The following is a 16,754-nucleotide window of genomic DNA, read 5'->3' as shown; positions in this document are numbered from 1 at the left end:
AGATTGGAATAAAGTGCTCCTCATTTGCACAGGTGATATGCTTCTCTTGACTGTGAACATTTTCAGTTCCACGGAAGGTTCTAACCATCAGCCATATGCAACAGATTTCCTCTTTTCCAAGCAAGCTCTACATATACGTAGGGATCCTCACCACAGGACTATTGTGCATCAAAGAGTCAGTGATCCACATAACATTTAAGCTGAGTAGGCACAGGCCTGTGCTGTGCTCCACATACCCCTTGGCCATAGGATAAACTTAGATGGCTAATTGCAACGGAGGAGCCTGTAATGCAGCTCCCACTTGGTGATTATGACACCCGGGGGGGTCCTCGGCTTTATCTAAAAGCAAAGCAGCACGTTCTCACATGAACATCCTTTTGCTTGCCAGTATGACTGATGAATAGAATTGTTCTAAGAATATCCTGTTGAGAGCTCCAAAGACCAAAAAGCTGGTGAACCCTTCCACAGACAGGATCTGCGCAGTGTGCCGTGTCCTCATTGAAAGGTTTGTCTGATGCTGAAACATCGTGGGGTTCCCAGCATCAGAACAGAGGCACGATTTAATCGCTAATCTTCTATTCGGCTCCTATCTTTGAATATTCTGATTAAATATCCTATTATACTTAAAGATTTGAGTCGGCACTCTTTCTTACAGAGATCTGGAACTTCCCAGAGCACTTCCCTGGGGCACAACAATATACTTACCTATTCACCTTACATACAGAGCATAAAAGATATTTTCAGCTGGCACTGTCATTCAAGTGTCATCTGTTTTTACAATTAAGTACATCAAATTAATATTATTTGAATCTAAATGTTGATTTTTACTCATTAAAATTTTAAGCTTATATTTTCAAAGTATACAGTACATATTAAGAAACTGAAAGTCTATTTCAGATGATACTGCAAATTTCACAAATCGGCAAAAGAAAACTGGAGAATAATTGATGGTAGAAATTCAATAGTCTGTAGCAAAGGTTAGATTTGCTCATTCATTTTCAAGCCTTCTCTCTTAGACAGTTTCCACAGACTTCAACAAAACATCTGCTTTGTTTTTCTTGATGAAATACTACACATAAGCATCCCAAAAAATAACTGAGACTGTATTTATTAAAGATCCACATTTATGCATGCACCATCTATTTGTCCAAATGGTCCCCGAAGCGTCACTGGCAAAGCATAAGTAAAAAGTTCAACTCTTATTTCAGCAAAACAGTTCAAAACTGTGTATTTGAATAGAATTTTTATTTTTATAAATTTATTATGCTTTGTTGAATTTTATTCTCTTTTAACTTAAGTTTTGAATATAAAACAAAGGACAAGGGGTAAGTTCCTCCAGTTTTCAGTACACCAAATACAAAATTGCCCTAATCTGATTATGACTCACACTCATAAAACTCACATACAATCATGTTTCAACTATGCTTTAAAGAAATTCCTTGCATCTTTCAAAAAGTTGGTGGAATTTAAGATTAGGTACAAAGCTTGAAAAAACTCTTATCTTTTGCTGAAAACAAATCACACAGCTCTACATGAAAATCCTAAGAGGAATATCTACATTTACACAAACTTTCCAACTATATCTACCAATTATTTTCTGACATTTCCAGTTGTAAAAAACTATGCTTTTTAAGATCCATTATTACCTTATATCCAGGTCCTAACTGATGTATTGCAAAAATCTGTGCTGGGTTGAGTGCTTCAGTGAATACATATACAGCTCCAAGTTGGCCACAGAACACTCTATTAGCATCAGCAGTCTCCGAAGAGCCAAGAAAACATTTATCATAGCTCTGCATAAAAAAGAGGCAATGTTAATGAACTTCAGTTATACAAACTATACAATGAAATAATATGTATGTATGGCTAATGAAGCAAAATATAAGGAAGGCTGTAATTAAGATAATAAATCAATCATTTCATATTTCAATACCTGATTACCTGTAGTGAACAATTTCATTTTGAATATAGTAGCATTTATTTATATATGTATACAGGTATATATGTGCTCAGTATTATAATTCTGTTAAGACTGACTAGTAGGATTTGTTTTTATTGTTTGCCATATAATAGAGAAAATTAAAACAGTACATTCAAGTATCAAATAACCTTCCCTATTTCCATCTAGAAAATATGAAAGCTGGAAGTTGCTTCCTTATAATCAGAACTATCACTGCTACTCAAATAGTTGAGTAATTTCTAAGTTAACAAAGAACATGTTCAAATACACTATTCCCCCACTGTTGTGCCAACAAAGCTAAACAGCTCCTACTCCAGAGCTGGTTCATATCTGAAATCATTATCCAAGATCACATGATACACTTGTAGCAGAAAAACAAGTATGAATCTCTAGTTTCCAACTTGTGCAGAATCTTCTTCCCTGACCACTGCCTATAATGATTTTGTTTGACCTTAAACTCCCCTTCCGACTTCTTCCACAGTCAAAAGATTTGTTATTTTCCATTCCTCCTTCCCACAACTGTCCCTCCAGATGCACAAAGGTTTCCTGTAATTCTCCATCTTTCCATTTCCTATTACTCACTACATGCAGCGGTGTTCTTCTTTCAGATTAAATTTATTTTATAGAAATTAGGTTTTCTTCTGGTGCTTACAAGAAAAAAAAGCTTTCAGATGAAACAAAGTTTAGAACTTAACTGTCTAGAACAAAGATCTGGTGAATTACAAAACAAGAAGCAGCACAAAGTACTACATTAGCAGCACTACATTGTTTGCAAGGCTATTCTCTCAGCTTCCTTGTGTCACATGTACTTTATTTAACAAAAACATGGAACATAGATGGCCTCACTTTTTGAACCAACTAGTAGAATCTGCATTAGGAAGCCCGCTTTCTCATCTCTCTCAGCTACTCAGATTCACCCAAATAAAAGTTTTAATCAGTCTGGAGAATGGAGTCAAAATGGTTAACTGCTAATGCCACCAATCTACGTGGATAAGCCATTAACAAGGAAAAAGGGACTCTTGTCTAAAGAGGCAGGAGTTTGTCACCTGCATCTTTATTTCAGTGTCTTCCAGGGTACACCCTAAAATTGTAGACTGAGATATTTCCAGTTCTTGTTTGGATACAAGCAGTAAATTTCAGATATTTAAAAATGACATGAAAAGATAAGAGAAATGGTAATGTTAGATCTATCTGGGAAAAAAAATCATAGGCTCTATCAAGACAAAACTTATCCTTAAAAAAAATTCAACTGAGTCCTTTCATTTTAAACTCAGTAAGCATTTTATTAATCTAAAAATATTTTAATCAACATGAATTATTAAATAGTAGTTTTGACACAGTGAACAACTGAAATGACAATGAAATGTCTTATCTTCATTATATTTAATGTTTTAAATACCAATCTGTGACATTAGAACTGTTAAAAGATTTGTACATTTTTAACTTCACATGAAACTTCACAAAGAAAGAAAACCTGTTCTCATTTTCCTTTTATTCTAGTTCCACAGTGACAGACAATACTGTTCTTTATATAAAAAAAAAAGTCTTCTTTCCATTATCAAAACACTATCTTGAACTTTTTTTCATATTCTGTATCTGCCTCAAAAACTGACCCCAAATTAACAACAGAGTTCCTCAGTTTCTGTTCAAATGAACATTAGCTTTTTAGCTGTACCAAGATTATGAAATATTTTTCAATTTTTTTAATCTGGTATTTCCCTCAGTTAATTCCACTGTTTTTTCAAGTTTACATTTTTTAATACTCCTTTATATTTCTTTAAGACAAGAAACACAAAGCCTAGTTGGAGGCCTGTAGCTAGCGGTGTCCCCCAGGGGTCAGTACTGGCTCCAGCCCTGTTCAACTTCTTCATAAGTGACCTGGATGAAGGGACAGAGTGCACCCTCAGCAAGTTTGCTGATGATGCCAAACCAGGAGGAGTGGCTGATACCCCAGAGGGCTGTGCTGCCATTCAGAGAGACCTGGACAGGCTGGAGAGGTGGGCAGAGACGAACCTCATGAAGTTCAACAAAGACAAGTGCAGGGTCCTGCACCTGGGGAGGAATAACCCCAGTCACCAGTACAGGTTGGGGGTTGACCTGCTGGAAAGCAGATCTGCAGAGAAGGACCTGGGAGTGCTGGTGGACACCAAGTTAAGCATGAGGCAGCAATGTGCCCTTGTGGCCAAGAAGGCCAATGGTATCCTGGGGTGCATCAGGAAGAGTGTTGCCAGCAGGTCGAGGGACGTGATCCTCCCCCTCTCCTCAGCCCTGGTGAGGCCCCATCTGGAGTACTGCGTCCAGTTCTGGGCTCCCCAGTACAAGAGAGATATGGAACTACTGGAGAGAGTCAAGTAGAGGGCTACTAAGATTAAGAGACTGGAGCATCTCTCTTATGAGAAGAAGCTAAGAGAGCTGAGACTGTTCAGCCTGGAAAGGGGATTTTATCAATGTGTTTCAGTATCTGAAGGGAGGGTGTCAAGAGGATGGGACCAGACTCTTTTCAGTGGTGCTCAGCGACAGGACGAGAGGCAACAGGCACAAACTGAAACACAGGAAGTTCCGTCTGAATATGAGAAAAAACTTTCTCACTGTGAGAGGGTGACAGAGCACTGGAACAGGTTGCCCAGAGAGGTTGTGCAGGCTCCTTCTCTGGAGATATTCCAAACCTGCCTGGACATGATCCTGTGCAACGTGCTCTAGGTGACCCTGCTTGAGCAGGGGGGTTGGACTAGATGATCTCCAGAGGTCCCTTCCAACCTCAACCATTCTGTGATTCTGTGATAAAGTATATTTCCTAAAGTATATGTCCTTTCACTTGTATTAGCTGTAGTATTATTTTTATGTTTTATATATAAAAATATTAATGATATAATCAGATCATCTAATTAGTAACACAGCGAGATTTAATAACAGAAAGAAGAAATAGAGGTATTACAAAAAAAGACCTGGAGGGATCTTTTACATTTGGATTAAGGTTAAATTTTAGCACAGTTAAGAGAAATGCTTGGAATGTCTTTAATGAGAAGAATTTTACAAATATTAAAAAAAAAATTCCTCTGGAAAATGTTTTCTAAAAAAAATGTATTTTTTATGTATACATATCATTGAAGATGGCAAGAACTGTGTGACACTTGGAAAAATGATTCTGTGATACAGCAAAGTTTTTACCCTGGAAAAATCACAGATTTGCCGAATTCTCAAAATTAAGACCCACAATGAAACTGCCTGTCAAATTATCTTACAATGTCTTTATATAAGAAAAGTCTGCAAAGAGTAAGATGCACTTTGACCTCCAACTATACATGCAGACAACAATACACAACTCCTACCTATATCTTCCCTTTCTGGATTATCAATATCTGTTTCTATAACCTGAATTTCTAAATCTATCAGGAAAATCTAGTTGAAGAGTTATGCACAACATATGATGTAAAGAAAGAGAAATGACTAGCTGACTTGCATAATTTTTTCTTTCCCCACAAAGCGTATTATGGTACAATATTTTCATCTCACACTTGTATGAGACTTAATAAATTATATAGTGGAGAGCATGAAGGTAGAAGATAACAGATAAACTGCATAATTGCTCAAGACTTTTTAAGCCACTACTTTAAAAAACTCAAGCTCCATATGAAACAGGAAAGTTTCAATACAGGTAGAACATCAGCTTCTCCTTCTAGCTAATTTAAAATAGTGCAAAATTGTCCAAGTATTCACTTCCCTATTTTCCTTTTTAGCTCCTCCACACACCCTTACATTCATATATCTTCCCTAAATTTCTCCCCTCCCAGTTTCTGCTCTATTTCCTGCTTCTGATCTAATAGATTTTTGTTATAAAAATATATTGAGAACTAATGATACCTGGTATTTTTCATAACTTAAAGTCTACCATCCAGCAGACATAAAGTAAAACCTTATTAGAAACTTAAAATCCCTATATCAAAATGGCTAAAGCTTGGTAAACCAAGCCTGCCTTAAGAAAAGACTGTGCTCTCTGTGATATGAGAAAGTAGAGAGGAGTACTGTGAGGAAAACATGAATAAATTAGCTATCCCTGCTAAGAGCAGTTTAACTTCCACATAGCTCTGAATGAAGAAAACACTGAAAATAGGAGTTTCTCTTCTCCACCACCCTTATTTTTAAATAATGAAATGCAATTCCTCAAGATCCATCAATAAAGAATTTTTCATTTATAAAGAAAACAAAAAGCATTAATTTTAAGAATATCTTCAAATCTGAAGTACACTCACAATTCAGTGACTTTTATCTTTGTGAGAAAGAATCAGACGTTTAGACAAATAGATGGATAAACTTAAGCAAGAGTTTACAACTATGTGTAGTCTCCTAGCCCAGTAAATATGGGGTTGCCATTGCCAGCAATGGAATGCAGGCTTTATAACAACAAAGATCTGAGAACTTGTCACGCTTTGTCTGGACTTGTCCTGGCCTGCCTGGAGCTTTGCGTTAGCTTCTTCAGCTGTAACAGCAATTTCCTAATGACCAGGTGACTATTGCCTAATTTGTTTTACTTTTGCTTAGCTTTGCATAATTGCGTAGCATAATTTTTGTATAGATGGTAGTAACAAGCAGCTACTCTACATGGAATGAAATATTTATCACCATAGCATAATGATGCAGTGTAGAGAAATACAGGCCTAGTGTGACAGCAGAAGTGTTGAAAGGGCGGACACGTGATACACTGTAGAGGAGCAGAGATATGGCATGATACTGGAGGCCCTAGGGCTATAAACAATGCATCAGTAGTCAATTACTGATACTTTAAGAAATCCAGCCTTGGAAACTGGGTAAAACCAGCTTTGCACATCACAAAAAGGACAAAAAACCAAACATCCAACATATGTAAAACACACTATATATAGTAAATTTGGGTGTAACATGGAACTGCAGACCAATGGAGAAAGCAAGATTTAAAAGCATGTTAGCACACATGCAAAGATGACCCCATGAGGATCCAAGCATGAGGATTGAAGAAACCAACATCATTCTCCTCCCAAAGCACTTAGGATGCTGGCAATTCACTGCACCCACCTGCCCCCAGTTTGCAGCCATCGACCTCAGGACCCAGAGGGGAAATGGGGAATGAGCACAGCATCAGAAAGAGGGGTAGATACTAGGGGGTAGATTGTGTATACAATTTTAACTGTTTATCAATTGAACTATAAATGTCGGTATTATTGTAACCAGACTAATCATAATTTTTCCATTAGACTGTTAAGACTTTAATTAGAGTAACAATGAGCTCCTGGCTTTGCATGTAAGATGCATTTCCTTCTGCCCAAAACAAAATTTTCAGTGCAACACTGGTGCAAATTCAAGCAACCTAGTCTGAAACTTGGATGCACCAAACTGGTAACTTAACAAAGGGCTTTATATGATCTTACTCAGATCTCACATGATAAGCATTTGTCAATTAAGGACTACAGATTTCCCTGACAAATAACTAGTAACTTAAGACAGATCCTCCGAGATCTCGGCTGACTTTTGAAACCTCACATTCTCACCCATCAGAGAGTGTTTAGATTACCAAGAAGAATCCACGTCCTGTGAAAACTGAAAGCTTTGCCTTTTCTTGTTAGTATCAGTTCTATAAGGAAAACACAGAATGGTCATCAGAAGCTCGGACAAGCAGAGCCCTCTTACTTTTATTAATACTTAATATTTAAACTCTATTCCTTTCAAACACAACTTTGACTCTAGGATTTGGCAAAGGAGGATGAGGAAAACCATGACACAAATTAATTTCCCTAAGTACAAAACAGCTTCCTTAGCCTAGAAAGGAAATCAGTCAGAACCAGCTGAGTATTATATCATAAATATGAAATAAGAAACTGCGACAAGCTGATGAATCAAGCACCTCTGAACATCCAGCACAGGCTTATATGAGGGCAGAGCACAAGAGATGATTATTTTGTCTGCCTTCCCCATCCAAACCTTTGGGTCAGAAAAAAAGAGTGTCAGTTTTCTACATCATGAGATGTACACCTCTCACCTCTTCCAAGGCAGAAGATAAGAGAAGGATGCATGATTTATATGATTTCATTAAAGTAATTTATATATATATATAAAAACCCAACAATCTGAGGCCTGACGCATTCCCTTTAAGAATATACAATTTAAACTCAGTCCATTTAACTGATTCAGGGGTACTTACAGGTATACTTAACCGTCTGGTAAACATGAATGGTTTCTGCCTGTGCTACAAGTAGACATTACATCGCTCTGTCTTTGCTCTGAGCTGAACTATGAGTAGAACTATGCAACTGTAGAGTGCTGTGTCAAATCAATATATTATGTCTTTCAATATCTTTTAATAGGCTTGGACAGGCAATAAAGGAGCACATCTCTCTGTAAAAGTTTACTACTCAAAAAAATTCTTCGGTATTTCAGGGATGTAATTTGTAGCAGTTAATTTGTATTTGTTAACAGTATTAATTAAATATTAATTCCTTAATACTTAGCACTGTGTCTTTAATATTGGTCAACTGTCTATTCACTAATGTCAAGTCAACCAATAAAAGAATCAGAATATACTTTTACTGTGAGACAGACCTTAGATGGTTGACTTTGCTTAAAACTATAAATCTCTTAACATTTTTCCATGTTTCTCTTTTCCAACTCTAATTTTTTCCTTCATCTTTGTGTGCCTTGTTATCTGTCTTAAAACTAAATTCTTCAGAAAAGAGATGATCTCTTACTATATTTGCATAATACCTAAAACAATAGGACTCTGGATCATAATTCAGGCTACTCAGTTCTACAGCAATTAAAAAAGTACTTAATATTCATGCTCAGTCAACACAAACACCATAGAAATCTTTAACTCAATTTAAAACAACTCCTCTTCAACCAAACACAAAACTTAATGTGATATAAAAATGTGCATTTTCTTATGTATGGGCAGCATGTATAATCATTTGGCTGAATGAATCAGGTTTTTTTCAGAAGTACTTAGAATGACTGTTAGCTAATTCTGTAAAATCCACCACCACAGTAATTTCCTATGGAAAAAGCTAAATATTAAACTATTGTTATCATTGTCCTATACACAATACCACATATTAAAAGTATTAGCTATAAGTCTCTACAAATCAAATCTCTGCAAATTTCATTAGAGTAGCTATTCAAAATACATAAAAACCTATTACAGTCTGAAGAAAAAAGTGAATATTTTATTAAATACATAACTAAAGAAGACAGATTAAAGGACAGAGTTAAAAAATTACAGAAAAATTTGCAAAGATCTACAGAAAATAACTATAGAGTACCTTTTCTATTTCTTTTTCAATTTATTTTAGAATCAAACATTCTATTGTGCTGAAAAGCTATGAAAAAGGAACAAAATAAAATCTTACATCATTTGTGTTAACATGCCAGGCCATGTCACCATAGGATACCAGCTGACCGTTCACATAACACCGTATTTCACTGTTTCTCCAGCGATTATAGATGTGTACAATACTTATCATGTACCACTGAAAAGAAATGAAAAATTAGTATATAGTGGCAGTGGTTATGCTATAAAAAAATGTAATGATTGGCATTAAAAATAAATGACTAATCTTGTAAAGGTATACAAATGGATGAATCCTCACAATCCACCTAAAATTAAAAGTCAAGCAGTGGAATTTCAAGTCCAGTCAGTAGAACTGCATCTAAATATAACAGTGTACCTACCTCAATCCCTTAATGGAATTAGAGCCAAAGATGCATGCATACAATTACAAAAGATGAAACACTTCCATTCCTGAAAGTGTAATTTAAAAAATATACACTGTACACTGTAATGTAAAACACACAGCTGAGGTCTGCAATCCAGTTCTACACTCACTTACGTTAACAATTTTCATATCTCTCTGTCTATCATAGCTCTCTGACAGAAAATTATTAAATAAGAAAAGAAAAATTCACAACAGCAAATCTTACAGCCCAGTTTAGGAGACAGTCCAGATTGCTTTATAAGATTTTCTTTCTGTATTCTTTATCACTCCACCAATTTTGGACAACTGTCATACCATTTAAAAAGTATTATTTAATCAAATCAAGAAAGCAACCCAGCAAAATGCCTACAACTATGGACATCTTTGAAATAAATCATTATGTCTCCGATGAACAAGTTTAAGAAGAAAAAAACTTAAGTTTCCTTTAAAATCCAACCTTCAAATTAATCTAAGATCACACACTGGGAACAGAACTTAAAGCTTTGTGATCTGCAATTCAACTCATACATAAGTATAACACGTGTCTGTATTATTTCAAAATATATACAAAGCAGAAGAAAATGGACGTACTGGAGACAGGCCAGCTTAGCACCATGACGATGATTAAGGGACTGGAGCATCTCTCCTATGAGGAAAGGCTGAGAGAGCGGGGCCTGTTCAGCCTAGAGAAGGGAAGGCTGAGGGGGGATCTTATCAATGCATATAAACACCTGCTGAGGGAGAGTGTAAAGAAGACTGAGGCAGACTCTTCTCAGCAGTGCCCACAGACATAGACAAGAGGCAAAAGACACAAACTGAAATACAGGAAATTCCATTTAAACACAGGAAGAAAGTGGGATTTTGTTTGGGTTTTTTTTTGCTTTTTTATTTAAACTGTGAGGTTGGTCAAACACTGCAAGAGGTTGCCAGAGGGACTGTGGAGTCTCCATCCTTGCAGATGCTCAAACCCAACTAGACATGGTCCCGGGCAACCTGCTCTAGCTGACCCTACTTGAGCAGGGGGTTGGACTAGACTATTTCCACAAATCCCTTCCAACCTCATCCATTCTGTGATTCTACAAAAAATGCAGGTCACTTGCATTGAAAACACTACTTCATATTTTAATAATTATAGACGGCAAGCACAAATTTATCACCATCAAAAATATCTACATTTAGAGCAATTACTCATCAGCTAGCAATTCAAGACATTTTATGAGCACCTCAAAAGATCCAGCCATACTGAAAATTTTATTTATTCAATTAATGGCTCATATCGCAAAGGTTGCTTTTATCTTTCCCTTTTTGTTGTAGTTATAGTAGCTGTCTTGCAGATTTTATCATTGGACTTACCAGGAATAAATGTGCCATTATTCTATTAAGTATCTTACTAATTATTTGGAATAGTAATTTACTAGTTACTTGTCTTTTCCTTTTTGGCATCTTCTTTAATTATTGCCTTTGATTCTTATGTTAGCCAAGTCTCTTTTTTCAAAACAGAGACTTTCTGCATCCCTAGGGGTATTATTTTAATTATCTTGTTTGACAGTTACTCAGTTACCTCTAGGAATACTTAGTACATGCATTTTCATAAAAATAAGGTGCATGTCCCCACAGGATTTAGCCCAGTTAACAAATGTCTTCAAAAGTAATAATATGTTTTCAAAGCCAGAATAACTTGAGCTAGTTATACAGTATGCTCTTCTTATCTATATGACCTTGACTGCCAACCACCACACTAGAAAGCAGCATTTCAGATACTCTGAGTAGATGTAACCCCTCATAATTAACCACTTTAAGCAACAGGCCAACTAGTTTAAACTCCAACAGCTTGATTTATGTGATCTTATGTGACTTTTTTACTATCTCATATAAACCATTTCAACATCCCAAATCTAAACACATCTCTGGACCTCTGCTCCACATCCTCCTAAAACTGAGTGAAATTCTTTGAGACACACACATAAGTCAACAAAAACAACACAAGTCCCTCATGCAGAAACTGTATTATTTATTTCATTCATTTCTAATGTGCTCTGGCATTTGGAGAACCTCATGGATAAAATACAAACCAATTATTTACTGATAATTGGTAAACCCAACTATGAGAATTTCTGAATACCATGGCTCAGTTAGATGCCTACTCTAAGGTGGCCATCTAGGCTTCTTAGGTAGCCAGTGTAGCAGGATGAGCACTTGCAGCAGGCATTAAATCCCATTCTCCAAGTCTTAGACACATTTGCAAAATATTTTGCTGCAGATGCCTTTCTCTTCCTCAGATGACTAGTCGAGATGGCTAACATTCAGGGAGGATTTATCTCCTAACAACTGATTTAAAAAATCTAGATAGTTCTCACTATGAAAAAAAAAAAAAAAGTGAATAGAAAATGTGTTCATTTTGTAACCTCACCTTCTCCTGTTCTGCCTTGGTAAGAGACCACATTAAAGTTTGTTTTTCCATAGACAACATGGAAAATAGAGAAATTCATGGGTTTTTAAATGTGACCTGCCTCAATAAATCACTGATATCTTCAATCATTTAAATTTTCTTCCATCTTGGCTGGTTTTACAATTACATGTCTTAGAATATAGAATAGTTGTCAAGAAATTGGAGAAGCCATTCTTTAAGTGGTTGAGATTGCTTTCTTCTACGCCAATAATACTATCATCTGTAGTATATGCCATACCTTTCTTACGTTTATAAAACAGTGAATTGATTACTACATTTTTCATGATTACTACATTTGTCATAAAATTTCAATTTTTTGAAAAAGTACTACATAATGCATGTAGTTTGGATGTACACAAGAAGCATCTGACTGATATATGCATTGTACAAAGTTTCTCTTCTTCTACCCTTTGATTTATTAAAAATTTCATATTCTGCACCTGTTGATCTGTTTTCCTCAGTACACAGCAATTATGGATACAGTTGAAAATGCTGTAGGCAGCTTCTCCTTATTTACTCTTGCAAGGTAAGTGGTATAGTCTGCTAAGTAACATTTAAATATGCAGCCCTAACCATTTTTGATCATTAAGAATGCAATCATAGCATATATAAGACTGTATTTTACAAATGCCAGTTTCCTATTCAGTTTTCAACTTAGATAATTAAACTGAACTACTTCTTAGAGTTTCTACCTTTAAAAAAAAAACACAGATGTATACATAACAGGTATATACATTTCTTTTTATATTAAATTAATTTTTATACATATATATATAAAATTTATAAATATATAGATATAGTTTTCAAAACATGACACCTTGCATATGTTAATCCTTCTGTCTCTTCCAGTTGGATACACTTCAGTGTAAGCAGTAAGCACACTGATTCTTGAATATAAAGTTCAAATCACAAGTGAAATCTTTTCAATAAAAGTGGCTATTAAACTTTCAAAGAAAAAGAAATGTTTAAACTTTGTATCAGTTACATACTGAAAGCCTTGCTTTTCCTTGCCACTTGAAGAATGTGATGCTAAAACTGAACAGAACTCGAGTAATTCTATTTGCAGGCAAACTTCAGCAGTTTTCTCTTGCATTTATTTCAAGTTGCAAAGGCAGACATGAAACAGATTAAGTACTACAGAGCGGGCAAGCATTCTAGTATTGATAGCTATAATTATTTTAAAGAAAAGACTGTATACATATATGCTACGTATTAAAAACTCCCTTTATAAATCCATCATTTCCTCTAGGTTCTCACTTTCACTGTTTGAAGATGATCTTTTTGCATTAAAACATGAGTAAAATAATGCAGGTGATTTTTTAATTTGATAAAAAGGGAAATAAGTATTCAAAACAAAAATCTGACCTTATCTTGTTAGATCTCTTCTGTCTCTCATCAAGTAAAAACTGAGCACACACCCAATTAATTAGTATCCAATTTCTTTTTAGACTTCTCAAGACAGTATCTTGCTATAAGTTTCAGATTTACTTGGTGACTTGCTCCCTGAGCTGAGGCAAGTAGACACAGAGCCTATTAATATAAAAAAACCTACCTCTATGTATCAGAGAAAATAAAAACAAGAAGTTTTTCACACATTGATTTTGAAATCAGAAGCACAGAATAAGTAAAAAAAAAAAAAAAAAAAGCTTATAGCAAAATGTATTTTGCCAACAATCCTGCAGTTTGCAGTAGCCCCCAAATTATACTGTATGCTAATAAATTTCTAAAGATTATTTTCATATTTATTTTCTAGATTTAAAAAAATGTATTTTCACTTTTCCTCCTAAAAAGTTACAGTTATCAGAAAGGAAAAAAAAAAACTCTACTAGTCAGACAACAGTATGTAAGACTATCTCACTTCTTGTGTGTCCAAGTAAATAGATTTATTGGGAATACTAGATTAAGGACATACTGCTACGGCTTTGGCTTCTAAAGTCATGTACTGCCAGTCTAATTTTTTTTCAGGAAACAATGAACAAAGTGTTTTTGCAAGCCAAAAAAACCCCCGCCACAAAGCAAATTTTCTTTCACAGATTCTACTTCAGAAAGGAATAGTCACTATAAATTCAGCAAAATATTCATAACTCAGTCCAGAAGCTTAACTGGTAACTACGCTAACCAGAAACTAGGTGCATAGTGTTCGATTAGAGCTCTGCTTTAATCAGTGCTTCCTTTTCAAAGCTTCCATATTACCTAACACAAATCTCATAGAAGAAAAATTTCCTTGCCATCTCTTTCCTTCAAAGGTTAATTTCCACTAAGTGCAGATGATTTTAAATACTTCTATCCCAACAGCTGGTATTCATTGCAATGGTAATATTAAAAGCTGTACTTTTTATAACTATGTACTTACATATTCACAGTTCTGATATTTCATAGCAGGAATAGGCTCACAACCATAAGACCCAAGTTTTATCCATTTATCTTCTATCTGTGATTTTTCTTTTACAGTGCTTTAAGGGCATTTCTGGCAACATACTACCTTGGTAAACCTGCCCCTGCGTACAGCTTAAACTTAATAAACAACTCATTCATTTGGAAATGAATAGTTCATTAATCATTTGTTGCAGCCCTGTCCGCAGACCCTATAAGAAACCAAAACGAGCAAGAGAGACTCCTGCGGATAGTGTTGGAGCTCATGTCAAACTTTAGCAAAATGATATGATCTATAAAGAGACTATCTTTTCTCATGTCAACCACCGTTCACTGTGCACGCAGCTTTTGATTTACTTAACAACACATATCTTTAACATCACATATCTTAACAGTACAAGTCTCTTTCCTTTCATGCGATAGGCTGGAATCTCTAGCACAGCTGCTATTTCAGAGCACCATCTACCTCGGACACTCTGACCTGCAAGGCAAGCTCTCCAAAAAGCACCTACCTTTTCTTTATGTACAGGTACACGTGTGCGCGCACACACATGCACACACCAGGAACAGAACCATTTGAAGTAAAAAATCTGCTATTTTGCTCTTTTGCCTCTTGCACTTGAAATAACTAAATTTACATTTTAAACTGTTACTTATTTTTATTGGGTGAAAATATTAAAAAATTGTTTAGTCCTTGTGTCATATTTGTAACTAATATAAATCTAGATAAAATGATCAACGTTGCTTCTCAAAGTTAGTTCCCACAATACAGGATGACATATTCCACTGTGTTAAAGTCTGTATTGCCTCCTCATTAATAGAAAAATAAAGGTCCTTCTGAGCTTCCTGCTCACTTTATTCATATCCTTTTATCCCTGTCTTTTAACCAATATCAGTTCTCTTATTCCATGATAGTTTAATTTCTTTAAAAGCTTTCAGAGGAGTAGAGTGCCTGTAGTAGAGTGCCTGTTCCCAAACACAGTTCTCAGGCACAGTAAGAATCCTTCACGTAACTCAATGGAACTGGGAGACAAAACTGCCATGTAAAATAGGACATTGCTTTGTCCCTGATACGTTGTATTTATCTATGTGTTTACTAACCCCTCCTTCCCATTTTTTTAATTGTTTCCACCCATTTTCATGTTTCAGAAATCAGACGCAACATTAGGTAATCCTCTAAACATCAATGAAGGCTATTTTCCTTCCTCAAATTTGTACCATTTTCCATCAACCATGTCTTTAACAAAATAGTTTATATACCACAATTAAGAGTTTGGCTAATTTCATATTCAAATTCCTTTAGAATTTGGGGGTGACTACTGCATGGTCCTGACAACTAATTACTATCCCTTTTATCGATTTCTATACCTCTTCCACTGACATTTCAATTTGAGATACTTCCTCTGACTCATTCATATTTAGTCTCCTCTTGCAGTGAACAATGATGCAAGTAAATCATTTAGCTTTTTTGTTATGATGCTATATTCTTAAAGGGCCCCTATTAAGCCTTAGTCATCTAATTGCCCCTCTGGACTGAAAGAAAAACCGTTATCTTATTGTTTTACATATAATTTGCTACAACTTACACTTTTCTAGGTTTTCTTCATTTTGATACAAATTCCACCTTCTGAAGGACTTCTTTTTACTTAGAATAATCTCTACTCAACTATTTATCCGTGCTCAGATACATTTTGAGAAGCTTTTAAATTTTTTTTTTTCCTTTTTTTTCCAAGAATGGTCTATTTACTCTTAGCCTTTTGCACTTTTGCCTTTAAGCAATACCTCTACCACTATCAAACACTTTCACCTTTTAGATACTCCTTTTATTTTTTTAAGAAGTTGCCCCACTTTTTTTGCAGTTTCTTTAAAAAAAATCCTGCAAATCCAAGCATTGTTCAAGTCAAAAGCCAAGCAAGAGTCAACTCTTTTGAGTCCTCAAACAGCTTCCAAAAGAACAGAAAAACCACAAATGTTTCTGGTATTTAAGAGTTTGAAATTTCATGCCACCCAAACAATATCAAAGTAATGCAAGCTTTTCTTTATTACTATACTTTCTAATTTTCAGCTCTTCTGATTTTCCCCAGTACACAGCAATTGTTACAACCATCCTCATCATGTGCTTGAATTATATTCAAATAGTATGCTCCTCCTATTTAGTCACTGAATTTCAGTGCATGGAAATTCTGTTATTTAATGTTACAATAAAATTACCTATCTGATTAGACTAAGTGTTCTTTAATACAGGGCATCACTT

General features: G+C 35.3%; 1 protein-coding gene across 1 annotated transcript in view; it reads right to left on the bottom strand.

The window, feature by feature from the left end:
* NBEA (neurobeachin) overlaps window positions 1-16,754 on the bottom strand; it is a 539,268-nt gene that overhangs the window by 390,008 nt on the left and 132,506 nt on the right. The window contains exons 7-8 of the mRNA XM_067291201.1: window positions 9,334-9,453; window positions 1,647-1,793 (exon numbers count right to left, since the gene is read on the bottom strand). Of these exons, the coding sequence (XP_067147302.1) occupies window positions 1,647-1,793; window positions 9,334-9,453 (267 nt within the window). The remainder of the gene's footprint in view (window positions 1-1,646; window positions 1,794-9,333; window positions 9,454-16,754) is intronic.

The sequence above is a fragment of the Apteryx mantelli genome, chromosome 1 (assembly GCF_036417845.1).
Source record: "Apteryx mantelli isolate bAptMan1 chromosome 1, bAptMan1.hap1, whole genome shotgun sequence".
Lineage (NCBI taxonomy): Eukaryota > Metazoa > Chordata > Aves > Apterygiformes > Apterygidae > Apteryx > Apteryx mantelli.
The sequence above is the reverse complement of the archived record's forward strand: the minus strand, read 5'-3'. Positions and strand labels throughout refer to the sequence as shown.